The 23,184-nt window shown below is 40.3% G+C and overlaps 1 protein-coding gene across 17 annotated transcripts in view; it reads right to left on the reverse strand.

Annotated features, from left to right (window-relative positions):
• Positions 1-23,184, reverse strand: part of hoxb3a (homeobox B3a) — a 100,059-nt gene that overhangs the window by 5,400 nt on the left and 71,475 nt on the right. For 10 of the 17 annotated variants that reach the window (XM_044182154.1, XM_044182160.1, XM_044182161.1 and 7 more), the window contains 2 exons: positions 14,869-14,935; positions 4,107-4,810 (listed from right to left, as the gene is read on the reverse strand). In XM_044182154.1, the coding sequence (XP_044038089.1) occupies positions 4,107-4,689 (583 nt within the window). In that variant the 5' untranslated portion in view covers positions 4,690-4,810; positions 14,869-14,935. Of the gene's footprint in view, positions 1-4,106; positions 4,811-7,931; positions 9,888-10,467; positions 12,113-12,324; positions 12,392-13,367; positions 13,750-14,868; positions 14,936-15,906; positions 18,166-23,184 lie in introns of those variants that run through there. The other 7 variants (XM_044182166.1, XM_044182164.1, XM_044182165.1 and 4 more) reach the window with 7 other exon arrangements.

The following is a 23,184-nucleotide window of genomic DNA, read 5'->3' on the forward strand; positions in this document are numbered from 1 at the left end:
CATAAGTTAGACTCTTCTTCCTTTATTTTCCAAATCACTGCCATTCTTCAGCAGTACTGCCACCATAGTGAGAATGTAAAAAATGTTAAGGTACACTTGTCTATTACAACGTTTTAGTTTCTTAGCTCTGAACATTAGTTCTGTTGGTTATGATAACATTGTGGTCATCAAAGTAATTGCTGAGATATTGAAACATGGCAACATAAGTAAAAATAGGCCCAACAGGTGAACAACCAGCATATTAGGTACACCTAGCTCAAACTGATGCATTCTAATACAACAGTCCTGTAATAAATTGTGCCTTCGTGAAGATTATAATGTTTAGAGAGGTGTTGATTCAACTTTCTGATCATTTTGGAGGATGCAGTCTGTGGTGTTGTTAAATTATGTTGCATCATTCTGAGAGGTGTTTCTAATATTATGTCCAACCCATTTATATCAATGGGGAAGAGTAAATAATAGAAACACCTGTCATTATAACATGATACAGTTCAACAGCACCAACTACATCCTCAAAAATGATGCTACAGGAAATGGAAGTAACTCGTGTGAGTGCACACAACTACAGCAAGCACAGTAGATCAAAGTCAGCCACTACACTGTGAATGATGTTTAGTTTTGGTAATAATTTTATTGTTCGCCTTCATTTCCAAATAAATTTGACTAATCTGAGAGTTTGTTTACAACCTGTCTGTTTGTCTGGCCCCTAGTGTTTCTTGCTGCATTTCAAGATCCCAGCAATTACTTTGGTGTAACATGGTTACATGGCCATTGGTTATGTCATGACAGAACCAATGGCCAGAGCTCTAAAAATAAAACCTAGTTTTTCTCAAATCTTTCATGCCTGGTGTTAAAAAAACTTGAGAGTTTTTTTCCATGTGCCATGAGCGTGTGAAAAGCCACTGCATCATTAGAACCCAGCAATACTGAAGGTTCCATGTGTCACAATGAAGTTTAAGTAAATGTCTGCTAAAGTATGCTACCTTACACAGCAACATAATACTTTGCTAGCTCTGGGCTGGTGCTTTTTCCATCTTGATGTTCATTCCATACTAGATAGTAGTGATGGTACAGTGCTCTTCCATCTCTCTGTGTATGTTGAATATGCCTCTGTTATGAATACGTTGATATGTGCATGCTTGCAATTGTTCATACAACATAATAATTGCTGATGCGGTATAGTTCAAAGCAAGCACTGAGATCCTATCTTTCCATAATTCTATCTCTCTCTCAACAGTATAAACAGTTGACTCTAGTGGTAACCATCACATCATCTGTCTCACAGAGCAGTGACATTCTCAAAATGATTGTTTAAAATTCTCATCAATAAACAGTCTAATCTCTTCTCAACTCTATGCCCAGTCAACTGAAAGCTTTTTGAATACGAATATGAGACTCACATTCATTATGGCAGAACATATTTCTTTCTCAATGATAACTACCAATTCAAATAACATATCTGTCTTTGCCCATTATCAGATATGCAGATGATTTTCAAATGTATCATCCTGTTGCATTTTTTCTTCATTTGCTAATATCTTTCATTTCAAATGTCTGCTTGTCATTCTCCCTCTCTCTGAAAATCTATTCATCTGTTATCATACATGACATTTAAATTCATCCTGTTAATATCTTCCTTCCTGCAGTGGTTTTCCAGGGAGGTGCCAAAAAGAGAGGAGGAGAAGAGAGGGGAGGAAGGAGAGCAATCGGAAGGCAAATAATAACCAGAGGGTGGGGAGCAAGGAAAGGAGAGGAGGAGGTGCCAGGTGAAGAGGAGAAAGTAAATGAATGAAGGAAGGTGTACAGGCTATTGGCTACTGGTTTGTGGCAGCTGGTTAGCTAGACTGTCCTATAATTGACTGTACTGTTTCAGTAATGAACTCATGGCTGCTCAGTTGTCATTGATAAGAAAGTCAGCTTAGACCATTTGCCATGGAAGTTTCTCTATAGAGTCCAGCTTTTTTAGGTCCTTTTACTTAAGATTTGACACTGATTACTGATTGAACACCGGATGTTTCTCTCTTCCCTATGTTTCTCCTCTGCTAGTACTGAACTGATCCTGTTATTACCTTGTTTTAACAATATTCAAGATATAACATTTCTCAAATGTGGTTTTAGGGTGTTATTATTTCTTGATGAACAACACTATATCTATCCACCCAGTACTTCTGTGCGGTGTCCCCCGCTATAGCACCAGTTGCCAGATACGGTGTGTGAGCACAGGTTTTAGTATACAGGCATGATGGTACCAAACCTGGCAAGCTCACTGTGATGACACGTCTCCATGAAGTCCCTGCACCTGGCTGTTGTTTGCCAAGAAATAGTCCCAGCATGTAACCCCCGCACACAACCACACATTGTTGTTTTTACATTTCTATATGTGTAAAGATTAAACAAAAGAGAATTGAGATTGACTTCCGGATGGGAGCCGAAACGTCTTGATTCTGAAAACAGTGTCCAGATGACTACGACTGAAACCTTTTCTACGATAGAACACTCCTAGACGAATGAGGGACTACACCGTATTAAACAAAAGATATACAATGCATTAATTAGTTGGCATCAGTGAGCTTTAGAGTTGTTGCTTGGTGTATTTTTTCTCTTCAGACAGAATCAGGTTAGCTGTTTCCCCCTGTTTCCAATCTTTATGCTAAGCTAAGCCAATCAAATCACCTTCTTATTCCAGCTCTGCACCTAACACAGGGACATAATAATGGTCTTCATCTAACTCTTGAAAAGAAAGCCCAAAGTTGTATTTTTAAATGTGTTTCGGATCTTCATTTGTTGAATCCAAACATCCCTATTTCATTTGTAAACATCATATAAATAACTAACTGTCCCTTTCCAACAAGTAAGTATGTGGACTTTTGTCATTAAAGGTGGGGTATGCGATTAGGGAAAAATCCAACACCATGACCACACAGCAAGTAATGTAACTAAGGTTGTGGGTTGGAAAACTGTTGCTACAGTTGCTGCTGCGAAGCTAACAGCCAGAGAGGACGAGACGTTTCCCAGAGCCAGCACACCAGCTCCAGACAGCAATTCTCACAACTCTCCTGCTACTATAACAAACATCACAACAACAGCATATCTTGGCAACCTACAAAGTAAGCTGAATGTCCGTGGGACACACAAATCATGGCTGGAATGGCTGGTGTTGTGTGGCCCGGTCCGAGCCACTTTGTTTGTTTTCCATTTACAGAGCCAGGGCTGTGTACAAATACAGTTTTTTTCAGCACACACACAGAACAGACAGCTAGTGGACCATGAGGAGATATTCGCTGAATTTGACAAAAAGACATGTATTGGATTAGAATCGCATACCCAACCTTTAAAGTTATATATTTTCTTCCTGCTTTTTACTTATTTTGTCAGACTGCCATGCCTCTGACCTTTGACTTCACTGCTCGCCATATTTAGGGATTTGAAAGTTACTCTACTGATGGGCTTTAGTCATTCAAAAGACTAAAGACTAAACTTTGTAACAAAAACTTTGACAAGTTAAAGAAACTATAAAGCAGAATTTATTTTGATTTTAGGCGTGTGCTGTTCAGCTTTCATGCTAACATTGCTTTCTCAGGGAGATGTATAAATGCTTTAGTGAATCCAGCTCACCAGCCAAATCAGTGAATTTAAAAGCAATTAGATGCCTAAAATGACCTTGGACAAGAGCAGACTGACTCACCAGGTACAGATAAATAATACAGCTTGACTAGTTGGCTATGGTAATTTCCCTGTCTGAACCAGTGCCTGTGAAAACCTGTTTTGCCATAATTGTCTGAGAACCCTTTTAAATCCTCTGGGGATCTGGTGCTTGAAAGAGGATGTTGATAAGAGAGGTGAGGAAAGAGGGATGTGGTGATGGGAAGAAGAAGGCAGGATAATAGGAACAAAGACACTAATGAGGAAGGAAAATGAAGGAAAAAAGAAATAGAAGGAGGACAGAAGGAGCTAAGGAAAGGAGTAATGAGGGAGAGAAAGCGAGAGACTGGTGCAGGAGGAATAATTATTCTGCTAAGCCATGTTGTTTCTGTGGTACTATGGGTGGGGGTGGGGGTCAAAGCAAAGACAGATAGAGAGACAGAAACAGGTGTAATATAACACACCATTGCCAGAGTTGTTGCTGGGTGAACAGGTTTTCTGCTTGGTCGTCTGCCGACTCTCTTTCATCCAGGGAAAGATCTGCTTGGCTATAGTCGGGTTGGGGGGCAGTGAGGAGGAGGAGGACGATGTGGAGGACGAAATGGAGGCAGAAGAATTAGAGGACTTATTTGGGCCTGATTTAGAGACTGAGGAGGCCCCAGCACTGCCCCCCGGCTGCTGAGCCCCAGTATTACCGTTGCTGGAGTTGGGCGGCAGTGGAGGGGACACCTGGGAGCCGGGGTGGTGCTCAGATGGCAGACTGGGCCGCATGCAGCTGCCATTCAGCTCCTTGGTCTTGGCTAGCTGCTGCGGCTGCTGGTGGCCACCGTTACTGCCCAGCGACTGTAAAGAGCAGGCAGAGCGCTGGTACGAATCCACATCCAGATGGGTTGCTGACTGGAAGGCCGGCTGGTGGTGGGACACTGGGACCGGGGCATCGTAGCCCCCAAAGCCATTGGCGGCTGCTGCTGCCACTCCCTGCACCTGGTAGGATGAGTAGCCACCAAAAAGTGTTGAGGAGTTGTCGTAGTATGTTGTCTTCTGCATTTCTGAGAGAAGTGGTGGCGTCTTCTTGTGCTCCGGTCCTTGCTGAGAGCCACTGCCGGAAGACCATTTGGTACCGGGGGTCACGTGACGGTGTCTCTCCAACGGTCCCCTGCAATCTGACCTAAAAAGTTAGGAGAGGCAGAGTAAAGAAATGAGAGATAAATCCATCTTCCTCCAATGAAAGGCACCATGACATGAATAGAAACCACTGCTTTTCTTTTCTCACCCCCCTTACCCTCCCCCTCCGTTCTGAGTCCATTGCACAGCCTGCAGATGCTCTAGTGGAGGGGGCACAAGGAGGGCAAACTGTGTTCACTCTCTGTACTCACACACATACATGAAAAGACGCATACACTTATTAATGTTAAATGTTCATTGAAATGTTACCTTAAGTCACATAGTAATTCAAAGTTATTATTATTATTGTTCTTATTAGTGTTATTAAGTAATAACATAGTAGCCTATCTAGTCTTATTATTAATAATGGTAGTAGTTGTAGAATTATTAGTTGTTATTTTTGTGTTATTCACTAATTCTCATTTTTCAGCAGTTAATCCAAGGATGATGATGATGATGCTTCACCTTTGAATTTAAGAATGAAATGAAATAAAATCTCTTTTCAGTATTGTTTTAAACATTACTATATGTAGTATTTTTCTATTTATTCGATAAGTTAATTTCATTTAGAATTATTTTTAATATTATTTGTAATAAAGCACTCCCCCACCATGTCTGGTGTTATTCAAGCGGAACATGACATTTTGTTGTCTAATGGCAGCAGTGAATGTGGCCTGTATATATTTTCCTTGTGTGTAGGTAGCCTATTTCTGTCAACCTCTGCCTTACACACATGATTTACTGTATTCCGTCTAATCGGCTGTTACCTCACACATCCTTACTCATAGGAGTCTATCTCCGGAAGCGACCATTGCTGCTGAATAACAGGCTACTCTTGCAACACAGATTTTTAACGGGTCAGATGAAACATGAGAGTAATGCATATTTTTGCACGTTATTAAGATTTTTTGATTTTCTAAATGAAGTAACAAAGAAAAACGTATTAATGGTAAAGGTCATCAAACTAGCAAGGTGAGATATATATCTCAAATAATTATTTTTGGACAGGGGAAATCGGGGTTAGGGTGTAGTATATATAAATCATTTCCAGAAACTTGCATTTGGTTAATCGGTGGGCCTATACCTTTAAGAAAAATGACAAAATAAATAAATAAACAAACCACTTGGATTTTAGAGGCCAACAATAAATATGATATAGATATTTAGAAAGAAAGAAAGAATCCCCGGAAGAAGCTTCACGAGTCAGTGATTCATTAGGGTCGAGTGGCCAGAGTGCTCTATCATGGCCCCTTAAGGGAAAAAGAGAGGAAGGAAAAAACAGCAATGTGAGCGCCCATGGAGTCCCTATCTCGCGCACACCGCTGGGGTGGCCTGTGGCCAGCTTGTCAGGCGCGAGAGAGCACCTGGCATTCATTTCTCCTCTGGAGATAAAATGTTTAACGGGGAGAAGCGGAGGTGAAGCGGCTCTACTGGCTCTGCCATCAGACAAACTTAGCTTATGCTAGCCCACACAGATATTATGTAGCCATCAATTCTTTTTAATATTGTCCTAAAATTGAAGCTACTTGTGTGTTTGGCGGCCTGTTATTGACCGTCTTCATTGCGGACCAATACAGGGGGGAAAAAGAATCAGCTAAAGCGAGTAAGATAGAGTGACACCATTAGCCTATTTTGTTAGATATCAGGCCTACGCTACAAAAAGCTACGCTGAAAAAAAATCTGAAATCATGTTGTCTACTTGTATGACTTCACGATATTAATGATTTATATAGCCTAAAAAATAAACGCCAGTAGCAGATAGGCCTAGATGATACATTTCCTAAATAAATACATAGCAGAAAAAATAGCAAAAAAGAGAGCTAAGACAATAAATAAGTAGCCTAAATCCTATTTCAGATACGAATGTTTTCATAATGGGGTAAAATTGCGCTAAAAGCTATAATTTAGCTTTTAAAATATTACTATTATAGGCTACTTTTTATCAGACAGCCCAACCCTACTCCAGCTCTCAGCACGTCACACATGTCAGCCATTTATCTTTCCAGTAGACAAGCTGGAATCCTAATTATTTACTCTGAGGAATAGTCCCAAGAAGAGAGAGGGAGGGAGACAGACAGACAGACAGAGCGAGAGAGAGAGAGAGAGAGAGAGAGAGAGAGAGAGGGGCCGTGAGTGTAGGAGGAATATGTTATTAAATCATATCGCTGTTTCGTCATTAAACAGGACACGTAATGTCTCTGCCCTGGCTTGTAGGGCTACATCTTAATACAATCACCAACTTTACTAGACGCCTCCTTGAATAATCCACTTATACCGACGGAAAAACAGCCACCCAAACAAAAACAACAGAGGGGGAGAGAGAGAGAGAAAGACAGAGAGAGAGAGAGAGAGAGAGAGAGAGAGAGAGAGAGAGAGAGGTCGGCCTTGGTGTCCAGTGTCTGTGTTTTATCCTGGCATATAAAATTACAAATGGCGCCTGCTATGAAGAGCTATGTAGGCAGGGAGACACGGAGAGAATGCATTAACTTGGACAATCCACGTATCCCTTATCCCATTAACAGACACAGAGAAAGAGCAGCCAATTATATGGAGCCGAGCCCAGAAACAATAAAAGATTGGCCTGGTCAGAGCTATTGTTGCCATGGCCTGGATTTAGGCTAAAATCACCAAAGAGTGAAGCCTCCATGTGTGAATAAAATTACAGCATCTAAAAAAATAATAGTTAAATGTCAGATATTAGCAAAATAATAAAACGGAGGCCCGTGGGGAAGGGAAAAAAAGTAGCCTAAACGCCAGGGAGATGTGGATCATCATAACCATAAAAATGGTCGGCCATTGCTTTGTAAATAAATAGCCTAGCTATAAGTGAGGACGAGGCATGGACAGAATAGTAGATAAAATTGGAGGAAAAAACTGAAAGAAAAAAGACAGAGATGGAAGGCCGAAAGAAGAAGGGGGGCTGCTTGCGGCGGAGCCTGGTTACGGCAGCTTAAAGCATTGTGAACTCTTCTTGAACCGGGATTGAAGTCATAAGGGCCATAAATCACTGAGCCAGCCACTCCGCCGTTCACAAACTGCACACCGAACAAACACACTCTGTATTTCTGGTTTGTTGTTGAGTTCGTGCATTACCGGCTGGCCTGCCTGCCGGTGATGCTCCTTACCTTCCTTAGCACCGGTGGTCCCGGTCCAGTCCGGCACGGACCCAGCAACACCGCATCACAGATTAGTCCTCACGCACGTTCACTACTAGGTAATCAATAACAAAATAATAAATAACTGAATAAATAATTAATCCACTCGCTTTTCTCCCGTTTTCCTCTCCGCCTCCTCTCTTCTTCTCTCCGCAAACCCGCTGCTCCTCCGGTGCTGTCTCGAGACTAGCACGGCTGCTCGCGACCACCACCACCACAACACCTCCTGGAGCCAGCAGCAGCGGCAGACCGGGCTGCGCGAGGGCGGCGAACCGGACAACGTGTGGCATGTAGTCTACGGCTGGCTGATGAGAGAGCTTGACGGACTCAGGGCGTCGGTGGGGGGCTCGATATAGGCTACGGGAATTAACGGACAGGCTTGGTATAGGCTACAGGCAGGCTAGCTAGCGCACGAGCTGAACGAGCTTACCGGGTGCCTGCCTGCTGCCTGTTCGCGCCCCCCACCCCCTCCGCCCCAGCACCAGCGTTGCCTGCACCGCTGCTGGCTGATAACAATGGCCTCAAATGTCTTTCTTTTTTAGCCTCTTTCGCTCACACAGCCAGCAGCCACCCAGTCAGTAAGACAGCCACTGAGGAACAGGTCCGCCACTAAATATCAGCCCATCGCATTTTTGGATGGTTATTAGTCCTTCTTTTTATTTCCCTTCTCCTTCTCTCCTCTATCCGCCTCCCCGGGTCTCCCCCTCTCTCCCTCCGCGTCTTGGGTCTGTGTTTCCGCCTCGCTTCGGTCTCTGGAACGCTATAGGTGGTGTGCTTATTCCACAAGGGTAGCAGCAGGAGTTATATTAGTAACGTTAGTAGGTTAGTTGTGGTGGTAGTAGGTAGTTGGTATTCTCATCATGTTGTTGACAACAAGACCGGGTATCAGCGACGCTCACTGAGGTGTAACGGAGGAAATAACTGGGCTTGACTTGTGGACGCGTTTTCCCCCCATCAAACAGCTCAGCGTCACTCACAGATTATGCTAATTTCACTGACTGGATGTAAAACACCCAGGCAGTTATGTTAGTTATGCTACAACCAGGCATATAGGTGACTTTTCTGTGTCACAATTAGTTCAGAATTGAAGTCTTTCAAATTGGACTTTTTTCGATATAGTTATGTTAACATATAGCCTACAACAGCTGTCTATTTTCACTAAGTGAACTTTGGCGTAACTTTTATGCAATATAAAAACATGCTGTTTCGGCTTGAAACTCCTATTCTGCCCTTACATTTCCATTATCTCTTAAAAACGCGTGGAAAGAGCGTGGGCCTGTTGTTCGGGTAGGAGAGACCATCTTTACCCGTCTCTTTATTTTCTAATTAATAGACTATATGCGACTAGGCCACATAGGCTACAATTTACTATTACAATATTTGACTTAGATGTACAAGGCTAACTGTACTTGTTGGCCATGATATTGTTTAGGGTGGGTCAGGGTGAACAGGAGAAGGACAGAGATAACAGCTTTGGAGTATTAGTATTAGCCATAGTTTCATTTTCCAATCAGGGGTAGCAGTTCTTTTTTGCTGAGTTTGGCTGCTAGATTAGTTTAATGTAGCAGGCCTATTTGCTTAGCTGGTACCATGTAAATTAAAATTATAGGTACTAACATCAAACTGCTTTGCACTCCATGCATGAAGGAACTAAGCTTTAAATCTGACACATGGCAAAAGCAAAATATAAACACTAATAACACTAATCTAATAAATAAACTATGGTAACAATCACAGAAGCTGTATTAGTATTGTAGACCTCATTTGAGAACATTATCATGAACATGTTATGAACAGAGAGATAGGCTAGTTTGTGTCAAACTAAAGAGACTAAAGCAAACAGCTGATAGCATCATTCAGCATTTATTTCCTAATGCCTTAACTGTATACTCATAAATCAAATAACCTATCTTATTAATGGCTGATATATATTTATTTATCTATTTTTATGCCAAGTTAGACTGTAACTGGAAATGTAGAGAAAGTATTCATTTGAAAGTGTAATATAGCCAACATAATCAGTTGGAGAGCCAGATCCATGACTTAAATGAGTGAATGTAGATTATACCTTTACTACTCTTTTGGTAGGTATCACTTCATTTAGACTGCGGTGTGCTTATCATTCACCTGTTTGTGGCAATTTGGTGAATTAATTTGGTAACATTTGGTGACATTTTACATGCAACATGAGAAGACTGTTGCTCTCTTACTTTTTCCCTCTCTCACTACTTTTCAAGGAAATGTGAAAACATTTTATTATTGTTTTTACAGAGCCTCTCCTGCAGCTCATTCCATGTCTCCCTGCAGAAACTAGACACTTTTGCATTGTTAAGATTTCAACACCTTGTCTCTCCTTGCTGCTACTTTTGTACAGAAAAAAAAGGTCAATAAATAGAAAAGGAGCCCATAGTTGAAAGAATGAGACTGACATAAAAAGGTACAGACAACAGTAACAATGTAAAAAATCAAAAAGGTAATAAGAATGCATGATATAAGCAAGTCTTACAGGCTGCACTGCTGGAAGGGAAACTTCTGCCTTTAACTTCTCCACTTTCAGGTCTTTTTAATATCTGCGTTCTTCCCTGTGTTTCGACTTTAACACACATGGGAGGAAGACAGGAGCGAAGTGCAGCGACGTTTGAAGAAAACAGTGAAGTAGGCTAAAGAGTGACAAGAAAACCCAGAAGGAAAGAGACACCGAGAGGTGAGACCAAAATGAAAATGAAAATATGAAGGTATCTCACAATGTTTTCATACCCTCCCCCAACACCACCACTCACACACACTCTCTGTCTCTCGAGCTCTCTCTCCCACTTCCCTCTATTTTTATTATTCAGGACGCTACCCCTGTCGTTTATAGCTACGTAAGATTTATGAGTTTTCTCGCACCCAGCAGCGAGTGTGTGTGTGTGTGTGGGTGTGTGTGTAAACAGCCCAACTTTAAAACAGATAGCATTTGCTGTGAGCTGCTGAAATGAGAGGATGAGCTCCGTGTAGGTGGAAGGTGGGAGCCTGAAATGTGTCTGTCTGCAACTGTTTCTTCAAACCAGCCTTTATACGGACTAAAGGATCTGCTAACTCCTGCTGGAAAAACCTCATTACTCATTAACCAAACCACAAATCAGCTATTTTTTTTGTCCCTGTCTTTTTTCCACTGAGCAATAGTGTGGGAAGAGAATGCACGTGGAGAAATAAGTAGAGCGGATTACATGTATGTATTGACTTGTAAAAGCACGCCGGTGCTTGTAAAGGATGGCAGTTATTCTTTATTTTCCTTGGATGGCAGACGCGCATCGACGGCTTCACGTTTCGGATTGAGTCACGGATATTGGGTTTCACAACTGAAACTCTGTGCCTTGCAGAGCCATGGAAATCCTCTTTCCATTTGTTTTATTTTTTCCCCCCAGCCCTTCAGACATGTAGGACAGACACTGAGGATGACACAAATTAATTTCCTTCGACAACGGGATACACAGTGTTGCTGTAAATGCCGATGCTAAAATATTCAACACAAATGAAGGATGAAGAATTATTTGTAATATGCGTTCCTAATGTGATCTGAGTGAAAATAACTTTATGCATTTCTACAACTGCTGCTGTGTGCTGCTGTTAGTGCTGTTAGTTTCATTGCCATTATTACTACTGGTAGTGTTAACATTCGTGTCATTATTGCAGTTACAAAGTGTTGTTTTAGTAACTGTCTTGTCAAATAATGAACTGACCCTTTAATGTTTACTGTTGCGGCTGTAACCCGCGGCCGTCACACTGCCCTTCATACCTCTCATTATATTTCATTAGCAGGAATCATTACATTATATTACAACACACACACATGCACGTAACATTTGGCATACATTCAGCTGCACTGTTCTATAAATTTGGCCTACAGTCAGTTTTTAAAGGAAACTAATTTTATAAAGTAAATCGTCTATTAATGTAACAAAATCACTTCCTACATACTTTTCGCATCAATTTAACTGCGTTAACATTATAGCTGCGCTTTATCTGTTTTTGTAAACGGTGAAATTCAAACGTCATAGCGTCGAAATGTAGCCTAATAATAATGATAATAAGAAGAATAAATGACGTGTAGCACGTGGCAGGGCTACAACTTGTCTTAAAGTACATAGTCAATTAAAACAAAATGATCACCGCCCCCATATTTTTAAAATATTTAGTGTTTTGAACAGATTTAATAGTCTGAACAGAAATCGCCTTACTTGCAGTTACGAGGTTTTTAAACGAAATAGCCACATTTTCTACGGTCTGATAACGTGTCGACGGATTACATTAGCACAGACTTAAAACCTCGTTCTAAAATTGTATAGCATCACAAGGAATAAAGGGAAACAGTAGGACTCACAGAAAGATTTCTTCTTATCTTCTGATGTCTTGATGGAAGAAAACGGCTTCCAGAAGGCTCCTAAGAACTGCAGGATGAAGAGGGGAAGGGGGAGAGAAGGGAGGGGAAAAGATAGGAAAGAAAGAGATATGCAATCAAAAGGTCTTGGTAAAATCCGATACAGAGCACAGACCTCTTGTAGTCTAATCGAACGTTTGGGACAGGAGCAACCGCTGACAGGTAGGCTATTGCTGACCTTAAATTATTCCCGGAGAAAAATTCCGGAATAAAAGCAATAAGAGTAGAGAGAGGGAAGAAGGCTGGGTGGGAGCGATCTAAGATTTTATTGATTCTGGTGATCATATTACACATCCTATTATAATTACCATGTTTTTCCTGTGTTTTAAAAACGGTGGAAATCTCTGATCTGGATTGCCTGCTGTTGGGAAAGTCTTTAACATTTAACAAGGAAAAATTGAGCTTTTTCCCATCAGTAATGCCGTTTAAGTCGGAATGGAGAGATAGAAATAATCGAAAATACAATAAAATGATCCGCAATTTTTTAAAATAGTATTGTGAAATCAGCTCATGGGGTAATAATAGTAATAGTAAAACAACAAGCCTGTGTTCGAGGGTGTTATTCTATAAAATAAAATAAAAAAAAATAAAGTAATTAAAATAATAAATAGGCTGTTTACTTAATTATCTTATCGAAATAGCATGGCAGCAACCTGTTGTGAGAACGTTAACACATAAATTGGTGCATTAATACACCAAGCATGAACAGCTATAACAAAAATAGAGTAAATATCTAAAACAGAAAAGCATGGGGTGCGTCTAAATCCTGATGCCGATTAATTTTAATGGGAGTTATCATAAAACTATAATTCAAAGCCTATTGTGAAACGCTTAACATTAACACATATAAGCTCTGCATTACTACTGTAAAATACCATAACAATCACAATAAGAATGACTTCTAAAAACACCAAACGGCCCGACGATGAAAAAATGAGAAGCACAGGAAAAGGAGAAGCGGCCCCATAAAGCCAACATATGTTTACCAGCGGCTCTGCATCCACGCAGCCCATAAATATCTTCAGCATGAAACTAACATCCCGGAAAGCTTTTAATGTTATTGCCCGGTTATCCTCATGTGGGTTGAGCAACCAGAGCAGGAGAACGCATCCCATCGATATACATTCATCCACTGCTGCATGCGGTAGTAAACATTGTTTAAAGGTGAATTGTATAATTGTATAATATCCACTACAGCAGGATGAAAAGCGCTGTCCGTGTTGTTGCATAATGGCTGTTCTATATTATTAAAGTGCTGGAATAAAAGCTCGGGCCCGCGCTGCTCCTGTTTCTGCTCCTGACAGCTTCCCCTAACACATAAATCAAAAGCAAGGATCCCCCGACCTCCCCGTACCAGCCTACACCACACCACCACCACCACCACCACCACTACTACTACGACTCCTACTACTATAAAGTTATTGGCTTCACGTTTCGGATTGAGTCACGGATATTGGGTTTCACAACTGAAACTCTGTGCCTTGCAGAGCCATGGAAATCCTCTTTCCATTTGTTTTATTTTTTCCCCCCAGCCCTTCAGACATGTAGGACAGACACTGAGGATGACACAAATTAATTTCCTTCGACAACGGGATACACAGTGTTGCTGTAAATGCCGATGCTAAAATATTCAACACAAATGAAGGATGAAGAATTATTTGTAATATGCGTTCCTAATGTGATCTGAGTGAAAATAACTTTATGCATTTCTACAACTGCTGCTGTGTGCTGCTGTTAGTGCTGTTAGTTTCATTGCCATTATTACTACTGGTAGTGTTAACATTCGTGTCATTATTGCAGTTACAAAGTGTTGTTTTAGTAACTGTCTTGTCAAATAATGAACTGACCCTTTAATGTTTACTGTTGCGGCTGTAACTCGCGGCCGTCACACTGCCCTTCATACCTCTCATTATATTTCATTAGCAGGAATCATTACATTATATTACAACACACACACATGCACGTAACATTTGGCATACATTCAGCTGCACTGTTCTATAAATTTGGCCTACAGTCAGTTTTTAAAGGAAACTAATTTTATAAAGTAAATCGTCTATTAATGTAACAAAATCACTTCCTACATACTTTTCGCATCAATTTAACTGCGTTAACATTATAGCTGCGCTTTATCTGTTTTTGTAAACGGTGAAATTCAAACGTCATAGCGTCGAAATGTAGCCTAATAATAATGATAATAAGAAGAATAAATGACGTGTAGCACGTGGCAGGGCTACAACTTGTCTTAAAGTACATAGTCAATTAAAACAAAATGATCACCGCCCATATTTTTTAAAATATTTAGTGTTTTGAACAGATTTAATAGTCTGAACAGAAATCGCCTTACTTGCAGTTACGAGGTTTTTAAACGAAATAGCCACATTTTCTACGGTCTGATAACGTGTCGACGGATTACATTAGCACAGACTTAAAACCTCGTTCTAAAATTGTATAGCATCACAAGGAATAAAGGGAAACAGTAGGACTCACAGAAAGATTTCTTCTTATCTTCTGATGTCTTGATGGAAGAAAACGGCTTCCAGAAGGCTCCTAAGAACTGCAGGATGAAGAGGGAAGGGGAGAGAAGGAGGGGAAAAGATAGGAAAGAAAGAGATATGCAATCAAAAGGTCTTGGTAAAATCCGATACAGAGCACAGACCTCTTGTAGTCTAATCGAACGTTTGGGACAGGAGCAACCGCTGACAGGTAGGCTATTGCTGACCTTAAATTATTCCCGGAGAAAAATTCCGGAATAAAAGCAATAAGAGTAGAGAGAGGGAAGAAGGCTGGGTGGGAGCGATCTAAGATTTTATTGATTCTGGTGATCATATTACACATCCTATTATAATTACCATGTTTTCCCTGTGTTTTAAAAACGGTGGAAATCTCTGATCTGGATTGCCTGCTGTTGGGAAAGTCTTTAACATTTAACAAGGAAAAATTGAGCTTTTTCCCATCAGTAATGCCGTTTAAGTCGGAATGGAGAGATAGAAATAATCGAAAATACAATAAAATGATCCGCAATTTTTTAAAATAGTATTGTGAAATCAGCTCATGGGGTAATAATAGTAATAGTAAAACAACAAGCCTGTGTTCGAGGGTGTTATTCTATAAAATAAAATAAAAAAATAAAGTAATTAAAATAATAAATAGGCTGTTTACTTAATTATCTTATCGAAATAGCATGGCAGCAACCTGTTGTGAGAACGTTAACACATAAATTGGTGCATTAATACACCAAGCATGAACAGCTATAACAAAAATAGAGTAAATATCTAAAACAGAAAAGCATGGGGTGCGTCTAAATCCTGATGCCGATTAATTTTAATGGGAGTTATCATAAAACTATAATTCAAAGCCTATTGTGAAACGCTTAACATTAACACATATAAGCTCTGCATTACTACTGTAAAATACCATAACAATCACAATAAGAATGACTTCTAAAAACACCAAACGGCCCGACGATGAAAAAATGAGAAGCACAGGAAAAGGAGAAGCGGCCCCATAAAGCCAACATATGTTTACCAGCGGCTCTGCATCCACGCAGCCCATAAATATCTTCAGCATGAAACTAACATCCCGGAAAGCTTTTAATGTTATTGCCCGGTTATCCTCATGTGGGTTGAGCAACCAGAGCAGGAGAACGCATCCCATCGATATACATTCATCCACTGCTGCATGCGGTAGTAAACATTGTTTAAAGGTGAATTGTATAATTGTATAATATCCACTACAGCAGGATGAAAAGCGCTGTCCGTGTTGTTGCATAATGGCTGTTCTATATTATTAAAGTGCTGGAATAAAAGCTCGGGCCCGCGCTGCTCCTGTTTCTGCTCCTGACAGCTTCCCCTAACACATAAATCAAAAGCAAGGATCCCCCGACCTCCCCGTACCAGCCTACACCACCACCACCACCACCACCACTACTACTACGACTCCTACTACTATAAAGTTATTTATTGTTTCCGTCCATGCACTCACGCACAGCTCTGGCTGCCGTCCATCCCCATCGCAGCACCAGCCGGGGTTTCCTCCCTGTGTCCCCCCTCAGCCCCGCGGCTTAGTCGGAAATTTGGAGCCACGGAGCAGGTGTGGACTAGTCTAAAGTTGCCCAGAAAGTGATGCAGGGCCTGACTAGCTTAGCCAGCTAGCCTATAGGCCGAGACAAAGGGAGGAGGTCGCCTCCAGAGCCCCAGAACAGCTGATGAGCCACATTTTGAAGAGGAGGCTGGGGGGGAGAAGGGGACTTTCAGATGAAATCAGTGCTCTTGTCTGAGCCGCACGATCCTTTTTGTTTTTATCAGGTTGGATGAAGTGAAAGTTTGAAATTAAGGATGGAGCAACGGTAGAAACAGCAGCAACATAGGTGGAAGCAACAAAGGGTCTGTTGGTGCATAATTTAATAGAATGTATAATAAGTGAACAGCAGTTTTAGACTCCTGGATGATGAAGGAATGAATGGATGGATGCATGGATGGAACAAAAGCTGAAAGTATCAAAGCACATTTACTCAAATAAAGCATTTTTGTGAAACTGGTACTTGAGTACTGACCTATATTTTTAGCCTATATTTTTACTTATACTTTTACTTATATATATATTTCGTAGGGAAACATACTGCATTTATCTGAATTCTGTGCTTACTTTGCAGGATACTCTTCTATGTACAAATCTCTTGAAATGTGATGCAATGTTAGAGTTTTAAGCATCCAAACAATGTTGTTGATAGCATGACAACTTGATCTATGTTGATGGATGGATTGATGTTGCTGCTTACTGCTGCAGCTTCATTCAAGTTTCACATGATCTGAATAAACTTTATCACTACTTTATCACATATTCTGCTTTTCAGAATAGTTTTACATGCACTATGTTTATCAAAGTCTATGTGCAGGATAAAACTAAACAATTGTAGTGTTTCTGGGTTGGCTTGATCTAAAAGTTTTATGTTTTTCTTTGTCCTTATACTTCTGTGACCTTCGATCCAACTGAAACACAACATACAACTACAACACAACTGCACAAGTTTAGACCTTTCAGTATTAGTATCAATGCTGTTACTTTACAAATGTGGTTAAAAAAAAGTACCTTGTGGTATGAACACAGGAGCATAAAGCCCCCACCGAAGCAGTCACACAATGAACTATTGCATACAGCTCTCAAAAAGAAACCTTTGACCTGGAGGAGCAATAGCTCAGTTCTTTAATGATCAACCAACTGGCAAAGTGCTTTAGAATCCCATTTTCTTGTACTATTTTATGATTTAATCCTTAAACCTGTGACCCTTTGACATAGACATGATTAACAGAAAAAGAAATTTAAACTTTCAATTTAAACCATTAGGATTATTTTTGTAGCTGTTGACGTGAAACTGCAGCCCGCTGGTAACAGGACAGACAACAAATATAACCGCAGCGCCTACAAGTAATCCCTACCAACTCCAACACAAAAGCATATTGACATTAATCATACTAAGTGTAAGATTATCATCCAAAATATGCTTACATTGAACAATTGTAGTTTATCAAGGTTGTTTTGGTAATTATTAATAACAGGTTGATTTTTTTTTCTGTTTTAAAGAAATGCAGTGTTTTATTTTAGTGCACAGCACTGTTTTAAGCCAACTCTCAGAGCTCAGTCTCCATTTTAATTACAGTCCATGTAGTCAGGTCCATGTTCAAATGCAGACCACATAAACTGAATGCCAACTTTGAGGATGGTTGTTTGAAAATGGCGCCAACCACCATTCTCAGATCATGTAGAGAACATAAAAATCTTTCTAAATTTGTTCAGCCTTATTTAACCAACTAAGAAGCATTATTAGACAAAGCTGGACCTCGAGGCCAGTTGCAGTAGCTGCAGAATTAGAAACACAACTTTAAAATGCCCTGGCTTCAAACAACCTATCTGTTGAACACATCCCACCATATGTAACCAATTTCCGGATTTGACGTAATTTACTGCAATGTCAGTGGGCTTCTGGCCACTTACATTCTTCTGAAATGATCTCCATGGTTAGAATTTCATTTAGTTTGGATATATCACGTTTCTTTTCCCAGAAGCTGAACTTCCTGTTTTGTTCTCATTTCAATGGCAAAAAACAGTCATATATGGAAACCAATCGAGTCAATTTAGAACATGGGCTTTTTAGACACACCTTGGTTTACATTTGTAAACTTTTACACATTTGTAGTCTGATATCACATGACAGTTATTTTTTTGTTCATAGTTAGTTCATAGTAATTCATTTTGTCTAAAACTACATATACAACACCTGTCTTTCCTTGTTTAGAATGTCTCTACAAAGCACCCATTGCCATCGCCATTCACTTCCCCAAAGATCAGTCAATATCCATACTTATTTTGCCAAAAGGACATTTTTCATCAAGTCCATTCAAAGCTTTCCTTGAAGTGTAATGAGGTTGAACGGCCATCCAGCATCATCACCAGCACCACTAACACAGCCACACCAAATGGACAAGCGACGACAAACCTATACTGCAACACATTTCATCTCCTCCCCTCCTGCTTCGGGTGGATGACACACAAGTTTCAACAACGTTTTCAGAGGGCAGGTATTCACTACTGAGAGAAAGTGAGAGAGAGAGAGACACCTTACATGTTCTTCTCAGAGGAGTAAAGGTTTTTTGGTTTGTTGCCCATGCAGTTACCTGTATCCAATTATCAGTTAGGTATGCCTGTACAAATCGATTCAATCCAATGCAACAGCAATAAACCCTGTTTTGGAAGCTTATAAAGAAACTCAAATCAAACAACTTCTATGCATTGACAACTTAGTAACTTTGTTTTGAAATGTATCAACCACGACACAATCATATATTTTTATTCTTAATAGGTGTTATTCCAGTATAAAGGTTTGTGTAATAAACCAACATGCATTCACGAGAAACCCTTTGAGTACACATGATAGTCTATTCATTTCACAACCACTGTAAATTACATAACCTCCATGGGTATGTACAACCATGTTTCTAACTGACATTTTTCAGTTACATCTAACAGCTTCACATCTGTGGTACACCAGGGTGTGAACTGAAGCATGTTAGAAGAAATGGCATCATCTGCCATTATGATATGCATCCCCTTATTTTGTGAGCACATTCTTTTCATTCAGGCTTTTGAAATCTGAACAAATATTCTACTTATAAAATCTGTTGCTCCTGGCTGTAGATACATAACTGAGGCATTACATTCATCCTGTGTACAAAAGTTTTTGAATCCTGTTTAAGCCACAGGCTTCTGCTGGAGAGGACAAATATGATTCCAAATTCTTGGTCTCAGAAGAGTTTGCAGGGATCATGCACAAATTTACCAACAATCAGAGCGAACTTAGACTTCAACAAATTATTAACAAGAGGTAGACTGAAGGTTGCTTGGAAGCTGAAAATGTCTGTTGGCTTCCTTCCTTTGTATTAATCTTATTTCTACATGTATAGACAGTTCCAAGTTGTGTGGGATAAACCAAGCCATCTTTACATTAAGTGAAACATGACCAAAACCTAACTTTAACCAACTATGTTGCATTCCATTATGTTATGTTGTATTATCTTATACATTAAGCGAACATTTTAGCCCAGTCTCTACTCTACTCTCTTGCTGCAGGCAGGGTCGCCCATAACCCAGAAGAGCTCACCTCTGTGTCAACAGGCCTGAACCAGAAACTCATGCCATCAGCACCTTCCTTTGACAGAGAGTTAATCTTTATCAGAGATGCTAATCTTTAACCTAAAACTCAAAGAAAGCCCTGATGATAGGAGAGAGAGAGAGAGAGAGAGAGAGAGAGAGAGAGAGAGAGAGAGAGGGAGAGAGAGAGAGAGGAAGAGTTTGTTTGGAGGTTTAGAGGGAGGTAGGGTGTGGGGGTTAAATTGCCCTTTCTGCTCCTGAGCCATGAAAAGTGTCAAGCTCACCAACTCTGTCAGGCATTGGAAGAACAGGGATGGATGTGACTGTGTGTGTGTGTGTGTGTGTGTGTGTGTGTGTGTGTGTGTTTGTGTGTGTGTGTGTGTGTGTGTGTGTGTGTGTGTGTGCGCGCGAAGTGCTGGAAAGGTTTGTAGGGGGCAAGTTTCATTTCTGTCTGAGCTCTGATAAAGTTGATAGACTGTATTTAAATATTACATTCAAAGCTTAGACAGTGTCAGCATGTTTTGTTCTGACCCCTAAATAATGAAGTATTTCTATAACTCTGACTTAAATCAGCAAAAGTGATCCATGGTTTTGTGTGGTTTCTGTGTGTGATGTCAAAAAGATTCAAGGGGTTTCTGAAGTCCTAACCAGTAACACAGGAGATGTTAGGTTTGCATGTTCTATATTAAAAGCTTATATTGATGAGTATATGGATGGTGAAACATATTAGTTAATATTATCGTGGATTGAAAAAAAATGTACTGGTAGTGATATGAAAGTTTAGTACAGCCACACTGTTCTCTGCTGAGTGCTAGTCACAACAAATATCACCATGTTTGAAAATACTGCAGGCCCTTCAGTTAAAGACACAGTAATATCTCATAGCTGATGGTTGATTTTACAGGAAGTCTATGTGGAAAGCCTTCAGAGGCATTTCAGGAGAATGTCTCAAAGCCTTGCTGCATCAATGTTTAACTCTCAGATTATATTAACAATAGTGACAAGTTACTCCTGCTGTATACACTGCAGCCCCATGCACAGTTCCACTAGCTCATGTGTATTCCTGAGGATTACAGCAGGATGGGTGTAGGTTTTGGCTGTCCTCTGCAAGCCACTTTGTCCAATGACAGAGCATCTTTTTCAGAGGTTTTGTCATTGTGTATCCAGTTGTCTGAACAATGGTGGTGGTTGAATTTCAGTACATACAGCCTGTGGCTGCCGGTTGGTCAAAAAAGATAATTTTCTGCAGTCCATCCAGGGACACTAGCACTCAGTGATATGTATCTGTAGTAATTTGTGGTTTGGCATTGCCTTAAAAATTGATTTAAGTTATTATATAGCACTGAGGCCTAATTACGCTGAGTGTTGAACAACATGTGCCAGTACAATAGGCCTGCATCCATTTCCTAACAACGTGTTCCTCTTATGACACATGGATCAGAAAAAGAAGCCAGTGATTGTAATATAATCAGGCCACTTGGCCCAGCAGCAGACAGATCTGCTATTAAGCCTGTAACAGCAGCAGAAAGCGGCTACATGGATCTTGGCCAGACCTGTCAGCCTTTATACACTGCGACAGCGTTAGGCGTGCTTGCCCCACTATTTTATTCTGATTGGTGTTTTGCCCATAGTTTGTCAGTGATGTATGAAAAAATCAATTAAATCACGGCTGTGTTGGAGTTGCTGTGGGTTTTTCATGACTTTAAAGTCTCTATACCTGGAAGTGAGCAAAAACCGCCAAGGTCAACCAAGCTTCCAAGAGGAGCTGTTTAGCTATTATTTGATATGAGAGAGAAAGAGAGAGAGAGAGACACCTTACATGTTCTTCTCAGAGGAGTAAAGGTTTTTGGTTTTGTTGCCCATGCAGTTACCTGTATCCAATTATCAGTTAGGTATGCCTGTACAAATCGATTCAATCCAATGCAACAGCAATAAACCCTGTTTTGGAAGCTTATAAAGAAACTCAAATCAAACAACTTCTATGCATTGACAACTTAGTAACTTTGTTTTGAAATGTATCAACCACGACACAATCATATATTTTTATTCTTAATAGGTGTTATTCCAGTATAAAGGTTTGTGTAATAAACCAACATGCATTCACGAGAAACCCTTTGAGTACACATGATAGTCTATTCATTTCACAACCACTGTAAATTACATAACCTCCATGGGTATGTACAACCATGTTTCTAACTGACATTTTTCAGTTACATCTAACAGCTTCACATCTGTGGTACACCAGGGTGTGAACTGAAGCATGTTAGAAGAAATGGCATCATCTGCCATTATGATATGCATCCCCTTATTTTGTGAGCACATTCTTTTCATTCAGGCTTTTGAAATCTGAACAAATATTCTACTTATAAAATCTGTTGCTCCTGGCTGTAGATACATAACTGAGGCATTACATTCATCCTGTGTACAAAAGTTTTTGAATCCTGTTTAAGCCACAGGCTTCTGCTGGAGAGGACAAATATGATTCCAAATTCTTGGTCTCAGAAGAGTTTGCAGGGGATCATGCACAATTTACCAACAATCAGAAGCGAACTTAGACTTCAACAAATTATTAACAAGAGGTAGACTGAAGGTTGCTTGGAAGCTGAAAATGTCTGTTGGCTTCCTTCCTTTGTATTAATCTTATTTCTACATGTATAGACAGTTCCAAGTTGTGTGGGATAAACCAAGCCATCTTTACATTAAGTGAAACATGACCAAAACCTAACTTTAACCAACTATGTTGCATTCCATTATGTTATGTTGTATTATCTTATACATTAGCCGAACATTTTGGCCCAGTCTCTACTCTACTCTCTTGCTGCAGGCAGGGTCCGCCCATAACCCAGAAGAGCTCACCTCTGTGTCAACAGGCCTGAACCAGAAACTCATGCCATCAGCACCTTCCTTTGACAGAGAGTTAATCTTTATCAGAGATGCTAATCTTTAACCTAAAACTCAAAGAAAGCCCTGATGATAGGAGAGAGAGAGAGAGAGAGAGAGAGAGAGAGAGAGAGAGAGAGAGAGAGAGAGGGAGAGAGAGAGAGAGGAAGAGTTTGTTTGGAGGTTTAGAGGGAGGTAGGGTGTGGGGGTTAAATTGCCCTTTCTGCTCCTGAGCCATGAAAAGTGTCAAGCTCACCAACTCTGTCAGGCATTGGAAGA

Source organism: Siniperca chuatsi, linkage group LG21 (assembly GCF_020085105.1).
Source record: "Siniperca chuatsi isolate FFG_IHB_CAS linkage group LG21, ASM2008510v1, whole genome shotgun sequence".
Lineage (NCBI taxonomy): Eukaryota > Metazoa > Chordata > Actinopteri > Centrarchiformes > Sinipercidae > Siniperca > Siniperca chuatsi.